General features: G+C 35.8%; 3 protein-coding genes across 3 annotated transcripts in view; all 3 read left to right on the forward strand.

Annotated features, from left to right (window-relative positions):
- The first annotated feature begins 1,981 nt into the window (after positions 1 to 1,981).
- LOC125646426 (uncharacterized) lies at positions 1,982 to 5,547 on the forward strand. The gene is made up of 5 exons (XM_048872694.2): positions 1,982 to 2,282; positions 2,464 to 3,577; positions 3,806 to 3,887; positions 4,068 to 4,256; positions 4,425 to 5,547. Exons 1-5 carry the CDS (start codon positions 2,275 to 2,277, stop codon positions 5,042 to 5,044), a joined length of 2,013 nt encoding a protein of 670 aa, XP_048728651.2. The 5' UTR covers positions 1,982 to 2,274; the 3' UTR covers positions 5,045 to 5,547.
- Positions 5,548 to 10,282: 4,735 nt separating this feature from the next.
- Positions 10,283 to 17,473, forward strand: LOC125647329 (uncharacterized). The gene is made up of 10 exons (XM_056141974.1): positions 10,283 to 10,764; positions 10,865 to 11,197; positions 11,353 to 11,456; positions 12,241 to 12,460; positions 12,638 to 12,739; positions 13,137 to 13,343; positions 13,513 to 13,842; positions 13,999 to 14,102; positions 14,212 to 14,431; positions 17,341 to 17,473. The coding sequence occupies exons 1-10, from the start codon at positions 10,599 to 10,601 to the stop codon at positions 17,448 to 17,450; spliced, it is 1,896 nt and encodes a 631-aa protein (XP_055997949.1). The 5' UTR covers positions 10,283 to 10,598; the 3' UTR covers positions 17,451 to 17,473.
- A 2,590-nt stretch (positions 17,474 to 20,063) lies between these two features.
- LOC125646431 (tolloid-like protein 2) overlaps positions 20,064 to 21,698 on the forward strand; it is a 34,458-nt gene continuing 32,823 nt past the window's right edge. Inside the window, exon 1 of the mRNA XM_048872703.2 lies at positions 20,064 to 20,279. Within this exon, the coding sequence (XP_048728660.2) occupies positions 20,100 to 20,279 (180 nt within the window). The 5' untranslated portion in view covers positions 20,064 to 20,099. The remainder of the gene's footprint in view (positions 20,280 to 21,698) is intronic.

Below are 21,698 nucleotides of genomic sequence, written 5' to 3' on the forward strand. Positions count from 1 at the left end.
AGTTGTCCTGAGGGAAAACAGGGATAAAAAAGCGTTTAATCAGTGTAATCATATAAAATAATCAGAAATAACGGTGTCTTGGGATTATCAACAGGGCACAATACTTAAAGATTTTAAATGTGTTACCCATAAACGAGGAGAAACAAAAACCAGAAATGCGTTTTCTTCGTAAAAATTTCGGGACTACTTTTACACCCTAAAGAATAAATAAAAGCCATTTATTAAATGATTAGGCAATTTCCATACACCAAAGTCAAAATGAAGATTCTTGGTGATCGTCTTAAAACATATTTAGTAAGATATTTCAAGGAAAAACCAACGTATAACGATAAATCAGCGAACATCAATATCGGACATTGAGGGACTATGTCCCGGACTACATTTACACCCACCCTGGTTAAAGTCATATCTTAAAGACGTTCGCACCTGACATTTGGAGTAATGTCAATTTTTTGGGAAGTGTATTTTTGATTTCTGCATTGAAGGAGAATTAGGAAATTAAAAAGAAAGACTGGGGTCGCAACGCTTGTTATTGAGCTAATAGTGTTCTAAACATGACCTTTTTGCACTTAAAATTTATTCAATTAAACTTGATTTTTCTGTTAGTGTCAACACAACATAAGCAACACAAATCAATCATTACATAAAATAGATACATAATCATGTCCTCTAACACTTCAGATGAAAAAAGAAATTAATATTAGTGAAGGAAATAAATAATGACCTTTCTACACTTGATATTCGAAAAACTTCATGATATCAAAATTGAGAGTTTAAAAGGACATATTAGGAGTAATGTCAATTTCTAAAATTTTACATAATTTTCAAGGTCCGGTCTTCCAATTTAAAATGCAATTTTAAAAAGTGGGGGTTGGAGATCAAATTTTTGAATTATTGGCGAAAATACTGAATTTTTATATAAAATTTCGAGTAAATTTATTAAAACTTTTTTTAAGAATCGGTTTTCTCGTTGGAAAAATATATCAACCAAGTTAATAAATTACAACATTTGAACTAGTTCCAAGTCTCAACTACCTGTATCATAAATTATAAAACTGAAATACACGTATAGGGGTATAAAAATAGACGATACATTGGATGAAACAGAAACTGTAATATCATGCAGAATTAGAACTTTTTGATTAGTGAATCCTTCCGCCACAAAATATAGTCCCTGTCAAACCCTTTCAAAATTTGAATTGACACAAAAATTTTCAACTGGATAGGGTTCAGCAATAGATGTGTAATATGTTTGCACCAATGGGATCAGTATTGAACCAGCAAATACATGTACTTAGTTGTAGCATTCTGCGCAGTTGTACTCTAAAGCTCAGGAGCTAACTTCCTTAAATGAATTGTAGTTCTGATATTGTTTTATTTTTATCTCATTTCATTGTAACTTGATGGCGGTCCCATTTCAGATATGAAATCCTTAAACTCATCTTGGTTTTATTTGTCTGATATCTTTATTCTCGTGAAAAGAATAACTATTCATATTTGATGATAAATGTAAAATGAAAGGTGAAGACACCGAACAGTCCTCAACCTTATAACTCCTATAAACAATACAAAATAGAAAGTTGGGCAAACACGGACGACTGGATTTATAAGTGACACTATCAGAAAGTACGTACTGCATATTAAGAAATACTTGTAGTATAATTCCCTGTACGACCAGTGGCGGATCTAGACCTCACGGGGGGGGGGGGGGGAGAGAGAAAATAAACTTGACTTATTCAAAATGATTCATTTCAATGCATTTCAGTCTGAAATTCTCGTTCCCTCTCGCTTTGATGCATAGCTATCACTATAAAAAAAAAAAGCGGGCAAAAAAAGCGGGCGGGTGTGTGTGTGTGTGTCCGACCCCCTACCCACCCCCTTAATCCGCCACTGAAGACTGCCATATTAATCATGACAAGCCCTGTCTCACTCCGTCCGTCCCGTTTAAAGGTACACGCGACACTGATCTGATTAAGTTTCAGGTTCACTTGGTGTATGGGTAAGTTATACTGTATACATTCTTTAGTGTTGTTCATCCTGGAGAGAGAAGGGAACGTCCCAAAATCACAAATGTACGTAAAAACGACATTTCTGTCGACAGTGATATAAAATTTTATGTGTTGATGTGAAATAGGAGGTTATAAAACGAATTATTTTTTCTGAAATGCCATACAATAATCACCGTACCATGTAAAGGAATGCTTAGCATATTGCTTCCTGCTTCATCTACCAACCTGAGCAAAATATGTACAAAAAGGAAGGAATTAAAGGAAAATGGACAGGTAAGATGCGCTAGATCATTTCATGAATATTTCTGAGATCAAAGGACATGTAATTACTAGTGTTGTATAGATTTATTAACGTACACATATGTTCAATATAGTTTTACTGACAGATATAACAAATGAAAAACCACCTGACATAAATAAATGCAGTGTGTATTCATTTTCATTTAATATACAGCTCATTTCGTTGTGAGGGCTACCTGAAGAATTTGTGTACTTGCAAATCTTGCTTCCGAAAATTGGTGGAGCCTTTCACCTTAGAATGTGGCGACATTTTGTGCAGATACTGTGTGGACAATTTCGTGACCGAAACTTGTGATCCTATCACTTGTCCAGTTTGTGATCAGAAAATGCCCGGAAGTAAAGTGACGCCCAACAGTCATATTGAGAAGTTGGTTCGAATACTTGACGAGGCCACCGCCTTGTATGGCTTCATTAAAAAACATCCTTTTTGTGACGAACATGAAACTGTATCTGCTACACATTTCTGCTACAACTGTTCTTATTCACTCTGTAAGAATTGTGCAAAAGTTCACGAGCGTTCGACCGCAGCAGAACCTCACGTATGTACAGAAACAGGAAGTATTGATGAAGTCACCAATGTCTCCGATGTACTTCTCGTGCGAGGGAAAGATCTGGAGTTCTGTGACGTACACCCCAATAGAACCTTAACGCTCTGGTGTTTGGTCTGTGACTGTCCTGTGTGTGAGCAATGTAGTTTACTGAAACATAAAGGCCATACTCACGAGTATCTATCCAAGATTACAGAACATACGGAGGGCGAATTAAATGAAATTAAAACACAAGCCGAAAAATACATACGCGAACAAATATTTGAGAAAGAAAAGCTTTTTCAAGAGGAATCAATCCTGAAAACTGAACTGGCTCACGGCACAAATAAGATAAATAAATGGCACATTGAGGTGTGCAGAGATCTAGAAAGGAAGAAAGGCTACTTGCTGAACAATTTCGGATTGAAAATGCGAGCACGAGAACAAGAATTGGGAAATCATTCCGTGGAACTTTTCGAGAAACGCTCTTTGCATTTAAACGCCTTACTAGAAAGGTGTAAACTAATTGATTCTATTCCATATTTCGGAAACTCGATGGATATAATACGTGAACACGCCAGTATTAAACATATGTGGAACCAACTTAAAGTTCCCTGGGCTTATGAACGACCTGTGGAAGACGTAAATATACACTTTAGGCACACTGAGTCAACGCTTAACTGTTTACACGAGACACCTTATGGAGAGATTCAGATTACCCCAAGAAGAAACGAAATTTTGGTAAGGAAATCTTAAGTTTGTCACATCAGTGCATTTATGTTTATCAAATTTCATTCTGCAGGGTCCTTGAATCTGTAAAGCACACGTAAAATCATCCGTCATTTTGGAATACACATGTAAACATATTATTTTATTTCGATTCAATGCATTTGTTAATGTGTCTATATTAATTAGAAAAAAAAATGTGATTTTGATTTCATTAGTCACTGACTTGTTCAAGTGTTTCAGGATAAATCAGCACAAGTAGCCTGTGACGTTCCCTGCCAGTACGAACAAACGAGCTCCTTCGACTCTCGTGTGCGTGTAACCTGTAAGTGACCGAGGACTCTCAATGTTTGTTGTATGCAATATTCCCTTCTTGACTTTATTGCTCACTGATTAGCAGGAAGAAAAACAAACCCATGCAATAGTGATGAATAGTAATTACAAATGCGGAGCTGAAGCTGGTTCTTATAAGCTGTGTAACCGTTTATAGAAATTCTCATTTTAGGTATGCGTGTTCTGGACAGAGAGACACTAGTCGTGGTCAGTCATTCGTCGACAAAGTGTATTCGGTTTTCATTCGAAGGTAAAATGATCTGGGAATTCCGAGATAAACTAATAGGACCATACGATGTTATATCAGGGAGCAAAAAGAAAGGGTTGTATCTGTTGGTGTCGGATCCCGGAGAGTTATCTAGTAAGTAAGCAATAATTATGTATATATATATATATATATATATATATATATATATATATATATATATATATATACACTCTGACTAGCATATTAGGTATGCTATACTAGAGCACTGGAAAGGCTGTAAACAAAGAAACTGACAACACTGAAACTATTTTTTCTTTGCAGGCGAGACTCCGGGATTTATCAGACTTTACAAAGAAAGGAAAAATTCGGTATTGTTTGATAGAAACTGCATAAAGGACACTTATCCAAGGGGTCTTGCCATCCGTGAAAGCACGTTGTTTGTCTGTAATGTCAAGGACTCCGTAATAGAATCTTATGGTATAGGACACAATTTTGAATGTCGTCTACTGAAAAAATATACCTTACGAGAAAATATGAAATCACCAATATATGTAGACCCTGTGTGTGAAGGAAGGTTTGTAGTGACAAGTTTGGAACTGGGGGTTGATTTAGTTGACATGAATGACGACAATGGTCGTTCCAGTCACGTCGTGGATTACACGGAAGACTTCATGCCCTCTAACTGCGTTTGTGGTCATGGCGAGACTCTCTTTGTGGGAAACAAAATCTTTCCGCAGTTGATGGTGAAAAGTTTGAAAGATATAAACAAAGAATTCATTTCCGAAATAGATACTGCACATGGTCCAATAACCACAGTGACGTATGACAATCAAAATACAACGATCTGGGTAGCTTTAAAAGATGGGACAGTGACACGGTTATGTAAACAATGTAGGACGACGAACGAAGATTCTGTCACTGATGATATGAAAACTGCCTGAACTTAATTTTATGTATTTCTCTCATAAAGTTGCCATTGGGAGAAATAGCTTTTCTTTTTTTATGAAATAGAGAAAACAAGACGCCATAACAAATCGTATCAAATTTCTCGATGTGCTTGACTAACACCAAAGTGCAATGCGGCTTTATAGCAGCATTTTAGAAACTGGATGGAATTTTAAGTAACATTATTCCGTCTCCAATTCTCCCAGGTAAAACTTGCACTGGTATGTTGACCGATGTGTTCGTTTAAGAAGTTCCTGAATGCAACAGTAACGCCGCCATGGGCCCTGAATGCTGATATTGGTATGTGTGACCCACTGGGTATTGCGAATTCATGTTGGATCGCATTAGTGTCTCTAGTACTTCATACTCACAGCCTTCACAATTCATTGTCATTGGATCAAGTTCGTAAACTCCAACTCCTGAAATCTGGAATAAGATTAAATCTCTAGCATCACGTTTAAAGTAGTAAAGAAGAATGTATTTTCTTTTCAAAATTGCACTTTGTTATGTTTGATTGTTTTACTAAAACTGTAGAGAGAGGTATTGATAAACGTAAAAAAGTGTATTAAATGGATCACCTAAATATGTTAAGAAGTCTATAATATAAATAGAAACGGTTCCATTCTTCTTGGAAAACTTTGTCGTTGCGCACGCATTATTTTCCTCCAGGTTTAGAATACCTGCACATGGATCCAAAATAATATAGTTCGTGTTATAGAGCTGTGAAATTCCCGGCATACCAGCCCCAGTTCCCGCATGCCTCTATTATAATTCCTTTGTCATTCTGATATCTATGGAGAGTTCTACAATATTTTGTAATCTCCTGTGGTCACCTCCAACAAAGTACCGGTAATCTCTGTGGGATCTTGTTTGCTGGTGCTCATACACTTTCTGATATTGTTCAAATCTTTGGAAGTTAGTTCTGTGTCCCTTGTCGGCAATTGACCGATCGTCTCAACATTGATATTATTTCCAATCTTCGAGTCTGTGTCTTATGACTTTGTTCACAGACTGGTCCACTGTGTAGGAATCATCAGAGTTCGCATCGAACTTGATCATAAACGAGTTGTACGTATTTTGCATGGTTTCTGTGACTTGGTTATCCAGCGGACTTCTTTCAAAATAAAAAAAATAAAAAGACAAAGGCCTGCAGTCAGTCCAAAGAACGTAATGCCAATCCAAAGCTTTCTCATGACGCTGAGAATGTAAGAAGACATTAAAACATTAATCTATCACCTTTTCGGGAAGGGCAGAATTTTATATATATACACAATGTATATATATATATATATATATATATATATATATATATATATATATATATTATATCGAAATTGTTTTTTATTTTAAATCACAGTGTCCGGTATAAGATATCAATGTAACGCTTCAGGATTATAAAATGAAAGCGCTTGCGTTAAAAATTTAACTTTGTGTACTGTTTATTCTATTTCTTTTGAGATATATATATATATATATATATATATATATATATATATATATATATATATATATACTACTCAAAATTTGATAAGGATCACTAGGTTATATGTGTGTAATTTACCACTAACATAACAAAAGACATAAATTTGACTCAGAAACGTGTTTACTCAGGTTATGATCAAAATTCATGAACGGCATGAACTTTTATCAATACGGAATGCTTGAAATCTGATAACAACACCAAAAGGCATTTCATTACAAAAAGTTAACAGCAAACCAGAGAAAGAATTACACAGTTTTTGGGGATAGTCCATCATTATACTTAGTCGATGAAGTGTCAATACCGGATATGGCCTCCCCTTGCATTAATAACGGCTTGACAACGTCGAGCCATGCTGTCAATAAGCACCCAGATGTTTCCAATGGGAAGGTTGTTCCACTTTTTCACAAGGGCGTTTCCGAGCTCTGCCAAAGTCGTGGGTCGTGCTCTACGGCGTGAAAGGGCAACCTGCAGCATTTTCCATACATGCTCAATCGGGTTCAAGTCCGGCGAGCGCGCTTGCCAGTTCATAAGGACAATTGTCTCCTGCTGAAGGTGCTGCTCCACCACCCTGGCGCGATGAGGACGGGCGTTATCATCCATCATGATGAACTCAGGGCCAACAGCACCAGCGTAGGGTCTGACGTAAACATCGAGGATCTCATCCCGGTACCGCACCCCCGTCATTGTCCCTCTCTCCAGGACATGAAGATCTGTTTTTCCATCCCTGCTGATTCCACCCCAGACCATGACGGAACCACCACCATAACGGTCATGTTCACTGATGTTGGCATCATGGAAACGTTCACGTTGTCGTCGCCACACTCGGTGCCTCCTGTCTGTAAAGTCCAAACAATACCTGGACTCATCGGTGAACAGAACTTGAACCCAATCGTTCAGTGTCCAAGTGACATGATCTTCAGCCCAGTCCAATCGCTCCCACCGGTGTCAGACAGTCAGAGGGACTCGAACACATGCCCTTCTCGAGTTGAGACCTGCATTGTGAAGCCGATTCCGTATCGTCTGAGTGGACACATTCACCCGCGAGGCGTTCAGGAGGTCGTTACGTAGGCTGGTTGCTGTCCAGAAGGGATGGCGTCGTGCCTGAAGAGCCACAAAATGGTCTTGGCGTTGGGTTGTCGACCTCTGACGACCACCCCCATGTCGGTGTGCTGCTGTACCAAAAGTTTGCTGTCGGTTCCAGGCCCTGTTTACAACGCTCTGGCTGACGTTTAGTGCATTTGCAACGTCATGTTGTGAATAGCCAGCGTCAAGCATTCCAATACATCTGCCCAGTTGTTCTGTCGTCAGGCGACTCCTTACACGTTGAGGGGGCATTGTGTTGATAAACGTAGTGTAAACACTCAAGTGAGTTTGAAATTTTAGAAAGAATCAGACACCGATGCCTGAGTGAAAATCGTGCAATGGTAGCAAAAGCATAGTATTACATGTTAAAAGTACACGATATACCAGGCGGTGTCTAATCAGCTTTTCAAGGTGACAAAGGCATAGTATTTGTGTATCAGATATACATGTAGAACTAGAAGACTAAGATTCTGAGACAGGGTACAGATACAACTAGTAGACTAAGATTCTGACAAGGGGTATATATACAACTAGAATACTAAGATTCTGACACGGGTATATATACAACTAGAATACTAAGATTCTGACACGGGGTACAGATACAACTAGAATACTAAGATTCTGACACGGGGTAAACATACAACTAGAATACTAAGAATCTGACACGGGGTATATATACAACTAGAAGACTAAGATTCTGACACGGGGTAAACATACAACTAGAATACTAAGAATCTGACACGGGGTAGATATACAACTAGAATACTAAGATTCTGACACGGGGTATATATACAACTAGAAGACTAAGATTCTGACACGGGGTATATATACAACTAGAAGACTAAGATTCTGACACGAGGTATATATACAACTAGAAGACTAAGATTCTGACACGAGGTATACATACAACTAGAATACTAAGATTCTGACACGGGGTAAACATACAACTAGAATACTAAGAATCTGACACGGGGTATATATACAACTAGAAGACTAAGATTCTGACACGAGGTATACATACAACTAGAATACTAAGATTCTGACACGGGGTAAACATACAACTAGAAGACTAAGATTCTGACACGGGGTACAGATACAACTAGAATACTAAGATTCTGACACGGGGTATACATTGACCCTGGCTTCTGATCTGTTCGGGAAATATACTAGTATTTCAATTGTAATAGTCTGAAATAAAGTTTTCTGTACCTGAAGATGATTTTGAAGAAATGTACCACCTGTCATAGCGTAATTTAAACATGTAGCATGCAGAATATAAATAAGATGGTGAGGCCCTTGGTTCTGACAAATATAATCTATAAAAATTATAATAGTTTCAGTGGATTTTCTGTCGCTTGTTTGGGGATTAAACTAATTATGATCATGCGTTTCCCTGAATCCTACTAGATTAATTCGAGTCCTATAGAACTTCAATGAGATCAATTTCTATGAATAAATAAGCATATCGCATAGAGAAATACAGAAAGACAACCTTTCCACACAAAGATGTCCTCTTATTTTGTTCTGTGAGATGTAAGAATACTTAATGGGATAATGAATAGATATTAACCAATGATTTGTCAGTAATAAACCTGTTTCATTGTGTGTGTGGTGTTTTTTTTTTTTTTTTTTACTTTGACATAAAACCTATTATGGGGAATGTGAGGACAAAAGAATCATGGAATCCCAATGATTTCTGCAAAATCGGTCAATTATCCAAATGTTTTACATCACCATGGTAACAACATCACCAGTGAAAATATGATGACTGCTCCTTCGAAAAAACACTCGACATTAGAAATGAGAATCGCGAGTCTTTAGGGTAAGATCTGAAAAACTGACAAGGAAACCCCAATACACTGACAAGACTGAGGACGATAATAAATACACTGACAATGGTGAACACTTCAACCCTGAATCAATACACTGACAATGATGAACACTTCAACCCTGAATCAATACACTGACAATGGTGAACACTTTAACCCTGAACCAATACACTGACAATGATGAACACTTCAACCCTGAATCAATACATTGACAATGGTGAACACTTTAACCCTGAACCAATACACTGACAATGATGAACACTTCAACCCTGAATCAATACATTGACAAGAGTAAACACGAAAACCCTGAATCAATACACTGACAATGGTGAACAGGGCAACCCTGAATCAATACACTGACAATGGTGAACATGGCAACCCTGAATCAATACACTGACAATGGTGAACATGGCAACCCTGAATCAATACACTGACAATGAACACTTCAACCCTGAACCAATATACTGACAATGGTGAACACTTCAACCCTGAACCAATATACTGACAATGGTGAACACTTCAACCCTGAATCAATACATTGACAAGAGTAAACACGAAAACCCTGAATCAATACACTGACAATGGTGAACATGGCAACCCTGAATCAATACACTGACAATGGTGAACATTTCAACCCTGAATCAATACACTGACAATGAACACTTCAACCCTGAACCAATATACTGACAATGGTGAACACTTCAACCCTGAATCAATACACTGACAATGAACACTTCAACCCTGAATCAATACACTGACAATGGACACTTCAACCCTGAACCAATACACTGACAATGGTGAACATGGCAACCCTGAATCAATATACTGACAATGGTGAACACTTCAACCCTGAATCAATACACTGACAAGAGTGAACACGAAAACCCTGAATCAATACATTGACAATAGTAAACACGAAAACCCTGAACCACTGACAATGAGTATTATCAACATTGATCTGGACGCACATATGCATGCAATGTAAGTACACTACATATGCAATATGACAATGCTTTCAGCACAGAGCTATCCACATTAGAAGGCGCTTACACACAGATACCTTTGATTAATGCAGTGTCATACCTTGTACATGGTATCGGTTCTCTTTATGAAGGAGAAGCTTCAGTCCTATGTATATGTTGTTACTGATTCATCATGAATGGAAAAGACACAACGGAGGCATTGTCAGAAGTAATTTTTGATGGCATGTCAATTCCTCCATTTAGGCCATTGCGAGTCAATACCAGACAGAGGTTTGAGGAAATTCGCGATCTTGACACCTGTCCAGATGATGTAATTGTTACAACCTACCCAAAATCTGGTTAGTTTTCAGGGTATTGTTATTCACTCTTCATGTTAGACTTGTCTAAACAGTTTTTGATTTTTTTTCAAGAGATGTATATTAGTCCTTTTTTGAACAGGCTCCCACTGGGTATGGGAGATCGTTGGTATGCTATTACGAGGGAAAGCAGAGTATGTCAAAGAGGGGAAAGAGTCGGTATTTCTGGAAGCATTGGATGATCTGGATGTCATTAACTCAATGACGTCACCCAGGCCACTCAATACCCACGTGCCCTACCGATGGCTCCCGATGAAACATTTGAAAAATGGCGGGAAAATTGTACATGTGATACGAAATCCAAAAGACATTGCTGTGTCAATGTTTTTCCATTTTAAAGGAAGTGGAGAATTTGTCAATAGTGAAAGACTTAGCTTTGACGATTGCATAAATCGCATGATTTCCTATGAACCAAGTAAGTGTAGCATGTTGATATAAATGTATGAATTTTCCCAGATAAAGACATTGTTTTTACGTTGAAAACATAAGATTGTGGTGGGGGGGGGGGGGGGGGGGATTTTTCCACTCGGTGTATTTTTCCAGTAAGTACTTTTTTCTTCCGCTCTTCAGATCAGCCATATGGTGGGTGGTTTACCTACGAAAGGGACTTTCTAAAGCAGGCAGCGGGCGACAACGTGCCCATTCACATTCTTCATTTCGAACGACTGAAAAGGGTATTAAATACTTAGTAAATCGATAAATGAATTTCATGCAGAATGGTTTGAACTATGTGACATCTGTTAAAGCTCAGAGGTGCAATACAATATCGAAACAATTCTGAATCTATCTGTATTTTATCACTAGCAAACCTTTGCAGTTTCATTGGTTGTGATTTCGGATAAAAACACCACATTGCGATATATTGTAGGCATGGTTAATATATTTGAAAGGGAATTTATCTATCAATTTGAATACAACAAACTATAACGATAAAAGAAACAAGTTAAATATTATATAGATAAAAGTAACGAATATATCATTTGTATCATGGGGAGGAATAAAACTGGGAACGGATGGAGTAGCATCCTCATAATCGATAATTTATTAAATTCATCCCAATGATTCCACTGTTTTTGTTCCACAATAAATAAACAAAGCAAATATTCCCTATCGCTTGTAAACGGTAAAGCGACGCTTGAGATGGTAAGGGGTGTGGAAGCCTACTGAAGGCGGGGCAAGACCATTATGGGCGAAGAATCATGTGTGAAAAGTTAGGGGAAATGGTATGGACGTCTGCTGAATGCAAGAGAAGGAAATCAGGGATAAGGAATCACCAGTGGGGAGTCAGGGGGAATGGAGATACAGAGAAGGACGATATGGACAGGGATGAGGTCGATTAAATACTTCTAAGAGAAGAACAAACCAAATATTAACCTTTTCTATCCCAGCAACACTTTTTAAAGAGGCACGGATGAAAAACAGTGAAATATCTAATTTACCTCGCTTTGGTATTTTCAGCACCCACTTGAGGAAATAAAACGCTTGTCAGCCTACCTGGGAGTGCGCTACACTAATCAGTTAATTGAAGACATTTCCGAAAAATGTAATTTTACTAATCTCAAAGAAGCAGACGACACCATCAAGGAAAAGACTCTCTACAAGAGCATTGTCCTCGGTGCCAATCCCACTTATCAAGGTGACATGACTAAAGTCAATCCCAAATCGTTTTTCCGTGAAGGTAAGACGTACATACATGTATAGTTTAATTTTTGGTAAAAATGAGTAGATAGAATAAAACAAAACGATTTTAATTTGTCATTGGTTGTACATATTTCATTTCAATTTTATATCGATTTTCGATTTCAGCGAGATTAATCTTCCGTTCTGTATATCATATAATAGTATTCTCTTGCAGGGAAAATCGGAAACTGGAGGGAACATTTTACGGTATCACAAAGCGAGCGTTTCGATGCATTTTACAATGCTCAGATGCAAGACTTTCATTTACCTGTTGAATTCGAATAAAATACGATAGTAACAAAATATGTGAAAATACATTATCTGACTCCCCTTTTCACATAGTAACAAGGCTGATATGATGATTATATTAAAAATTCAGAGTAATCATATTTGCTGGTTTTAATTTTATGTGCAACATTTCATGGACGAGCTACATATTTCTTACACTACTACGAGCAGACGTAGGCATGGTAGCATTAAATCGGATACTTGACGACAGAATACAGTAAAGCTGTGATTATGTAAATAGTATCTAATAAGACCACATCAGGCTAAGTATTTAATATATGTATCATCACAATATTCAGAGATAAAGTCAGAAGTAAAGAAATTTAGAACGTTCATGTAAATAAAGTAAACTTAAATACTCCAATAGTCCAGATCCGAATAAACCTTGAAACACACGGACATTACCCGGCAGTCAGTCATGTCCTGTAAAGGTGGTCTAGAAGAAAGCAAGATCATAAAAGAAGTGGTTTTCGATGGGATGTCTCTGCCACCATTTAAACCACTTCGCAAAGATGTGGAAGGGCGACTCAATGCCATCAGAAACATGAAAACGAGGCCCGATGACATTTTGTTGGCCATATATCCAAAATCAGGTCGGTCGTATGCCTATTACCATGTATATATCAATGATTGAAGACTTTTTTCTGCATTGTATAGAGTTCTGCAGAAAATAAAAATAAGTAAAATTTGTAGTAAAGGTATTTTCGATGTCATGCATATCTTACTGGGGAGGTTTCGCAAGATTGGGATTCGTTTTCACAGGAACACACTGGGTATGGGAAATTGTTTGGATGCTTCTAAATGGCAGACCTGAATATGTAAAAGAAGGCAAGGAATCTCTCTTCATGGAAGCTGTGGAAGACATGAGTGTCATCGATTCACTGAAGTCTCCAAGGGTGCTGAACACAAACTTACCATTCCGTTGGTTGCCAAAGAAACACTTGGAAAGTGATGGCAAAATTATTCATGTCATTCGAAACCCCAAAGATGTATGTGTGTCGCTGTACTACCACTTCAAAGGTAGTGGTTTGTTTGTCCATAGCGAGGGTGTACAGTTTTCTGACTGCTTTGAAGGACTCTTTTCGGACAAAAGTAAGAATGATTAAATTATTTTTGTACATGAAATTAAACTTGTATACTTTAGCCAATACAATATCATTACAATTATTGCAAAGTAATTATCACGTAGCCGTTGATTCACGGTTCTATTAAGCATACCCGCATTTCGTGTTGATTTCATGTTGACAGGAAAACCTCCATATGGTGGATGGTTTGCCTACGAGAAGGATTTTGAAGAAGCAATTTCCAAAAATTACAACATACACGTTCTACACTTTGAAAATTTGAAAAAGGTAGATGAAATATGATTGACTAACTTGGTTTTAGAAAACTAGTGCGGTCAATGAAATGTTGTTGAGAATTTTGAAGTCAAATTAATTTATCATGTTGTGTTATAAAAAGAATCCAATGGTTGAGATCAAAAGACTGGCGGAATACTTACAAGTTCCCTTCTCAGAAAAGCTTCTGCAAGAGATATCAACAAACTGCACATTCAGCAAACTTAAAGAAGCAGACGACAATTTGAAAGAGAAGGCTAAGTACAAGAAAATAGTGATCGGTGCAAATCCAAAGTTCCAAGGCGATGTTGACAGAGTTCAGTACAAGTCTTTCTTTAGAAAAGGCGAGTATTTGATGTAGAGATATAGTCTATTTATAGAGCTTTTTATAGTCTCCAGACGATCGTTACGCTCGGGTTGACAAGCCAAGAATTTTGTTAGAAAATGTTTGTTTTGGAGATGAGGTTTTACAAAGTTGTATAGATTTTGTTTGAAAATAGAGATAACCATTTCTAAATATGGACAATTTTAACTAAAGATTTTGAAATCCACTCCAAGGACTGACGTTTCTCCAACTTTCATGATGGGCCTCTCTGGGCACATTAAAGGTTCATGGACACGGTTGGGCTGAAAATTTTAGTTTTCCATTTCCATTATTTTCAATGCTTACTTAAAGTATTTCTAATAATTTTGATTTCCATTAGTGGAACTCTTCAAATTAAAGGCGCGTAAAGTCGTGCTACCGAGACAACGTAAACAAATATGGCATTGAATACAAATTATTATCAACTGCAAAACACAACACTGATCAAAATTCTAAAGTTAAAAGAAATTAATTATTTTAACAAGAAAAAAGACAAACTTGTTAAACTATGTGAGGGAGCACAGGTACTGAATTTGCTAAATTTGACCGATATAAAGCATCAACTGCAAGAAGAACTGTAAAGGAAAAAACCTATGCATATCCAACATAAAGAAATTTTCTTGCAAATAATGGGATTCATATGCTTGTAAAGTTATTCTGTCAGACTATGAAGATATTTTACCATACAATTAGTGCAGGTTCATATGGCATGGACTTTGTAAGTATACATGTAACACCCCCCCCCCCCCCCCCCCCCGGCCCACTCCTCTTCCAGTATTTGAAAACAAATTATCCATCTGTCAAACTGTATTTTTTTGGAGACGTTTATAACACTAATTAACACAACTGTTATGTTTCCGAACTTCATCTAAGCTATTTAAAAAATGACATATGTCGATAGACATCGATTTTTGAATTTTTTGAAACATATGTGATGACGTTCAAAAACACATTAGTTTTATATATTAGTGTTAGATTTTTAAAATTTTTTTTTGACTAATGGCTATTTTACCATGACACCATGTTTTTTTTTTTTTTGTTTGTTTGTTTGTTACCGTCTTCCTTGTTACCGTCTTCCTTGGAAGACGGTATACAGAGTTGAAGTGTTTTACAGTCTTCGGACTTTGCACTTCCTCTCTTTTTTCATTGGTAGAAAGTGCATGAAGTGAAAATGTTCAATTATTTCATTGGTTGAAATGCTCTTCAAGGCAAGGGAGATAATTTTCTGGTGTTCTAATTTTTGTACGACTTAACAATTTTTCAAGATTTTCAATCCTAAAAAAATCGACAAAACGAACAAAAGAAAAATGCAATTCATGAAATTGACACATTACTTTTTTAAAGCAACTAATACAGAGCATTTCTATGGTTACTTCATTTACAGCAATGTTTTCATTTTTGCATATAAACAGAAAAACTCGCCGTTTTTTGTTTTGATTGCTTGTGTTTTGGGATAATTTTAATTGACAATCAGTGATTCCAATGCAACCATTTTTGTTTGTATTATCAGTGACATTTGAGAACTTTGCTAATCTTAAGAAGGAATAGGATAGTAACATTTCATTACATATTATGTTGCTTAAAATTACCCCTGTTTGTATCAGGTAAACTTAAAGTTTTTTTTTTTCGACACATCTGTTCTAAAACTATACTATTCCTTCAGAATATTTTTTCCCCTTACAATTGCTCAAATTTGAATAACAATTATTAATCTTTTCCATCAAACTCTATGTATTTTATGATATAATTTTTGGCAAAACTATTACAATATTCTCAGGTCTTTATCCTGGTTAATTTCTAAAGCAGTTGTATTGTACAATATGCAAGAATAATTTTTATGCAAATTTGAGCAATTTAAATCTTTTTAGTTTGTTTTGTTTCATAACTTTGTTAAAAAATAAATATTTTGATATACACACTGAAAATCTCAGTTTCATTTGATATAGAGGCTTTAATCAGTGCTAATACAGGGAACAGTGATTTTGATTTCCAGTACATATACCCTTCATAAATACAAACTTTCACAATGGGAGTCAGGACACAGCTTTTTAGGCATGATGTCCGTGAGATTATTTATTTTAGCTCAATTCAATAATGAAGACAAGGGACATAATTCAACTTCGCTCTATAGAGTTGCTGCTAAAGACGGCAAGCTTTTTTAAAAAGCTTTACTTGTTGTTGTTGTTGTTGTTTTTAAAATAGAGATATCTTAAAAAATCTCGCACTTGCTCTTGAGACTTGTTCATTGACGCGCAAGAGTCATCAAAGCGCGATAACTCTGATGGGCTGGTAATAGGAAGTAATCAACCAAACTTTGAATATCAGTTTTTTATTTACAAGTGAGACACAGCACTCGCAATTCTTTGTTATGTAAACAAGGCTCGTACCATGCTTTTGTTTACATATATATTGCTTAATAGAAAAGAGCATGTTTAAAAAAACTAAGCACTAGAAACTATTTACGGTGTTCAAAATTTTAACTTGTAAATTGAAAAATCTGTTTTACATGAACTTTTACTAGTATATTTATAATCTCTGTAAACAAAAACATGGCGCGAGCCTTGTTTACATAACAAAGAGTTGTGAGCTCTGTATCTCCCATATACCTCGACAATTTTTGCTGATCATTAGAAATATCTTAGTTGAGTATTCTAAATATTAAAAATGGAAAAATAAAATATGAAAATGTTAAGCTCAAATCGTGTCCATGTCCCTTTAAGGTTAGATACAGGGTACAATGGGACATGTACATCCTGTTTACATGTAGGTTCACGAAATTGGAAATGGAGGGGCCATGTCTTAGGGGGACTTTCTTTTCGTTATTCTTTTCTGTTGATCCGTTTATCTGAAATATCATTAGAACACCATTACAAAATCTGTCTATTGTAGGCGAAGTTGGGGATTGGAAAACCCATTTTACCGTCCGACAAAGTGAACGCTTTGATGCTTTGTACAGAGAGAAAATGGCAGATTCAACAATTAAAGTAGAATTTGAATGATGAAATAAAAAATAATAAAATTGTGTTGTTCTTCTTTGCTTTGAGACCATTGTGAGAAAAAGGTGAATTCAACAGAGTCGTCATTTTGTATAACAGTGCAAGGGATATGGATTTCTCGTGGAAACAAGTTGGAGCTATCTCTGTTAACCAAATTAAAACATTCACACACATGTACATGTGTGTGGGGTAGAAATTCTCAGAATAGTTTTAACAGGAACGTAGCTCATAGGGTGTCCGGGTAGTGCAGAGGTTGTACTCTCGCTTCTCTCCACACTAGACAAAAGGTAGGTCTATATGTATTACTTATTTTGTCAGTATGTATATTGCGTTTATAACTTCTAAATTTCAACAGCGCATTCCAGGAAAGCATGTATATTTCATGCATTGCTACTGTCGTCTGATTCAGTATTCAAGACAATGGCGTCTTCAAATTCACAGAGTAAAATAGCAGGTGCTTGGGTCATGATACATAATAAATACACCTCTAAACTTATACATATATGTACAAGGTTAGATGTGTATTCATATATTATGACCAAAGCACCTGTGGGCAAAATTGGACGGCTGATGAAATACAAGTGCTAGCATCATCAATTCGCGAAAAATAGTGATAGATTCTGTTTGCAAAATTTTCTAGTGATATCTCTTCGGAGAAAAAGAAGGGAATCTGGAACGAAATCACCAAATAGTAAGTAGTCTAGTCTTTCAAGAGTTGAAATATACCAAAAGTTCAGATGAATATTAAAAGGAAAGAATGCTAAAACATATATTGTTGGAATTTAACACCCCCCACTTCCCCCAAAATTTAAAATAAGGATTCAATATGTAGTCGTTATCCTCTTTCATATATTATCATCATAACTTGGAGGATATAAGAATTGTAAATTATAGGTCAGTAGATCTATACAATTGCCCCCCCCCCCCCACTTTTTAAAAAAAACTTGGAATAAATCTCCAGACGGTCAACATTAATGTTCCCTGATTGTAAAATAGAATTATTCTAAAATAAGCAGATGATGTATTCCATTCTATGATTTTTGTATAAATGAAAGTCAAATTCAAAAAAATCAAAAATGAAAGCTTCCAATATTATCATCAGATATACATGTACAGTAGTTGCCCATAAGTTTGTTCCCAGAAAATTTTTTTTACTATATTTTTCATACAAAACAAAATTTTTTCAAATAGTAGGTGCGACTTTATTATTATTATTATTTTTTTTTTTACAATAAATTAATACAATGGATTCCACTTTTAAACAGAATTTTTTTAAAGTTTATAACAATAGGAATTAGATATTTCTGATATGGATTTTTTTAAATTTCATAATTTGATTCATAGTCAATTTGACCGGTCTCTGAAAACCCTTCCTCTTCTTATCTGCTGCTGTCTGCGTTGCTTCAAAATCAACACCGTCGACATTATTCGTTTAGTTGTTATGAGCAGGCCTTTTAAGCTATAAATTTAGTCGAGTGCAAACGTTGTCTGCTTTATGAAACGCAACTTAGTCCGGATTTATGATTTAGTCCTGTTTTTACGCCCGACTTAGCTTACGTCTGGTCGTAGACCTTTTTGTGAAACGGGCCCCTGATGTTTAATTTTTGTCCGATGTTGGAGAAATCAATGTTATATTCACCTCAAACGCACGTGCAGGTGAATACATGTATAAGGTTCTATTTTTGTTTAGTTTGTTGGAGTTTAAATAGCCAACCGGAGCCCGGAGTTCGAAATTATTCGATCATAAATACTCTTTTATGATTTTTGTATATGAACTTGTATTCTTTGTATGCCCTCTGGGCCCAAAATTGGAAATAAATTACTTACTTACTATACTAAAGTCGATTATTAATAAGGAAAACAACGTGTCTCATAATTATCTCGTCACTACAAATTGAGTTAATTTCCTCGTTATCACGAGAAAAAATCTCGAAATAACTTGAAAATATCCATACGTTGACATATCAAATCATTGCATTAAAATGATCTGTATATCAAGGAAGTTAGCTCCTGAGCTTTTGAACGCAAAGTTCCGCGCAGAACGCTCTGTACAACTACAACTTAGTATTTACTGGTTTGACCCATTGGTGCAAAAATAATATGCATTTATTGCTGAACCCTATCCAGTCAATTTTTGGTGTCAATCTAAATTTTGAATGAAAGGGTTTGGCAAGGACTATATTTTGGCGGAAGGATTGATTAATAAAAAAGTTCTAATTCTGCATATTACGTTTCTGTTTCATCCAATATATCCTCTATTTTTATACTTCTATACGTGTATTTCAGTTCTGTAAATTATGATACAAGTAGTTCAGACTTGGAACTAGTTCAAATGTTGTAATTTATTAATTTGGTTGATATATTTTTCCAAATAGAACACCGATTCTTTAAGAATTTTAAATTCATTTACTTGAAATTTTGTATAAAAATTCAGTATTTTTGCCAATAATTTAAAATTTTGATCTCCAACCCTCACTTTTTAAAGTTCCATTTCAAATTTTAAGACAAGACCTTAAAAATTATGTGAACTCTATCATTTTCTTCTTTTTCTGATTGAGGTATGGATGTATTCTTGTAGTCTTTCAAATCCGGATAAATTTGGTTTGCGCTAACGGTTTTATTATTAGTGGTGATTATATCATTTCCTGTGTTATGAGTGGGACGTGTGGCAAAATGTTAAAAACTTGTGTTTTCTCCGCTTTAGTTCTTTTTAGCTTTACGATAAATGTACAGACACTAGAAATAGACCTTACCGTAGATGTGAAGGCGGGGTATGAGGAATGCTTTTTTGAGGATATAAAGAAACCAACGAGTTTTGAAATCGAGTATCAGGTGGGTCACCATTGCCTTCATCTATGTGATCTAGCTAATAAACCCAGCGGGTATAAACAATAGAACAGATCGGAGGGAAATTAATAAATTTTCTTGGAGCACAAAATAAGTTAAATTAAGTGCTTAATGATGTGTTGTAATAGTAATTGTACCATGGGTTTTTGTGTGTCTATTCCGGGGGTTGAAATTTTTTTTTCACATGCTCAAGTCCGGGACTTGAGGGGCCAATTTTCGCCAAGGCCCAAGTCCCACAGGGAAATATCCAAGTCCAGGTTGAATTTAGAAATTTGTTATTGTTTTAATATTACAACATCAAATGGCGAAATAATTTACAGTATTTACATTAAATTCAATCATTTTATTCGAATTGCCATCTTCGGTGATCTATCTCAATGGGTCGCATACAAGAAAACAAAAAATATAGAGTTATGAACTTTAACTTGTTAAGATAGGCCTATTTCATTCTGAAATGTAATTTTAATGTTTGTTCATCAATTATCTATACAACAATAGGCAAGTCCCCTGGACTTCTGGCATTTATAATTGCTGATTCTGAATATGGAATATTTGCTAGTCCCGGACTTCGGGCTTGAAGAATTTTTAACCCCTGAAATCAGAGTCTAGATATACACCACAGAACACAGGGATTTATCTAGGTTGTTTTTACTTCCGGTAAAAGGTACCTTTTCCCCCTTGGCAACAAATGGATATTTCCCCTTCCACAGATAAAAAAAATCCCCTTCATTTATAGAAGCTTCACAAAATTGTATAAGAATTTTCAACAAAAATCTCTCTTTTTTTTCTTCTTTTTTTTGTTGTTGTTGATATTCTAAGTAATTTTCTACATTATTGTCAGATATAGATAAAATGAGTAATTAATCACTTTATATGGCTGTTATAATCTGTGGATATTATATTCCATGGGTGTCCCCCATCCCCTGGAAGCTCATGAATGACTACATTCTCAAAAATTCCCCATAAATATAAAATGGGTAGTAACAACTAAATGCTGGATAAAACTCTGGAACAGAATTAGCAGCAGAGACATATATATATATATATTATTAGTATATATTTGTTTATTATCAAATCATTTCAAAACTTCTTACATTCGATTCCAATTTATGATAAGAGTGAAATAAAATGAAATTAACATCAATTTATCAATTAGGGCTGAAACAATTCACCGAAATATCGATACTGTTCAATATAAACGCTCAATTCAATGTTCGATTTATTGCCTCAATTTTCGGTTCGATGCGTTTATTGTGAATGGGTTGGTAAAATACATCAGTCTCGGCCTGTACTTATTAGTTTTACCTGCATGAGGGACAAAATAGCATCGAATAATGTTCAAACTGTTGTTTGCCTTGAGGTTGACGAAAATAATAATTAACTTAATAAGATTATACTACAGCG

This window comes from Ostrea edulis, chromosome 6 (assembly GCF_947568905.1).
Source record: "Ostrea edulis chromosome 6, xbOstEdul1.1, whole genome shotgun sequence".
NCBI lineage: Eukaryota > Metazoa > Mollusca > Bivalvia > Ostreida > Ostreidae > Ostrea > Ostrea edulis.

Coding starts and splice junctions, on each gene's coding strand:
- LOC125647329 (XM_056141974.1), top strand. CDS start 10,599: ATGAATGGAAAAGACACAACGGAGGCATTGTCAGAAGTAATTTTTGAT. Junction 11,198..11,352: donor CATGATTTCCTATGAACCAA/GTAAGTGTAGCA, acceptor TCCGCTCTTCAG/ATCAGCCATATGGTGGGTGG. Junction 14,432..17,340: donor CAAGTCTTTCTTTAGAAAAG/GCGAGTATTTGA, acceptor TGTCTATTGTAG/GCGAAGTTGGGGATTGGAAA.
- LOC125646426 (XM_048872694.2), top strand. Junction 3,888..4,067: donor CTCTCGTGTGCGTGTAACCT/GTAAGTGACCGA, acceptor TTCTCATTTTAG/GTATGCGTGTTCTGGACAGA. Junction 4,257..4,424: donor GGATCCCGGAGAGTTATCTA/GTAAGTAAGCAA, acceptor TTTTCTTTGCAG/GCGAGACTCCGGGATTTATC.